The sequence below is a fragment of the Apaloderma vittatum genome, unplaced genomic scaffold, assembly GCF_000703405.1.
Source record: "Apaloderma vittatum isolate BGI_N311 unplaced genomic scaffold, ASM70340v1 scaffold22960, whole genome shotgun sequence".
NCBI classification, from domain to species: domain Eukaryota; kingdom Metazoa; phylum Chordata; class Aves; order Trogoniformes; family Trogonidae; genus Apaloderma; species Apaloderma vittatum.
This window is the reverse complement of record NW_009696560.1, coordinates 7,558-7,882: the sequence shown is the minus strand read 5'-3', so window position 1 is coordinate 7,882 and position 325 is coordinate 7,558. Positions and strand designations below refer to the sequence as shown.

Below are 325 nucleotides of genomic sequence, written 5' to 3'. Positions count from 1 at the left end.
TGTGGGGGCATCTCGGACGCGGGGCTGCTGCACCTGTCGCACATGAGCAGTCTGCGCAGCCTCAACCTGCGCTCCTGCGACAACATCAGCGACACGGGCATCATGCATCTGGCCATGGGCAGCCTGCGGCTGTCCGGCCTCGACGTCTCCTTCTGCGACAAGGTGGGGGACCAGAGCCTAGCCTATATCGCACAGGGCCTGGATGGCCTGCGCTCCCTCTCCCTCTGCTCCTGCCACATTAGTGACGAGGGCATCAACCGCATGGTGCGACAGATGCACGGGCTCCGCACCCTCAACATCGGCCAGTGCGTCCGCATCCCCGACC

The 325-nt window shown here is 65.2% G+C and overlaps 1 protein-coding gene across 1 annotated transcript in view; it reads left to right on the top strand.

Moving 5' to 3' along the window:
* Nucleotides 1–3: 3 nt before the first annotated feature.
* The window catches only part of FBXL14 (F-box and leucine-rich repeat protein 14), a gene marked incomplete at its 5' end in the record, with an annotated part of 1,077 nt that continues 755 nt past the window's right edge, over nt 4–325 (top strand). The window contains one exon of the mRNA XM_009875459.1: nt 4–313. Coding sequence (XP_009873761.1) covers nt 4–313 — 310 coding nt within the window. The remainder of the gene's footprint in view (nt 314–325) is intronic.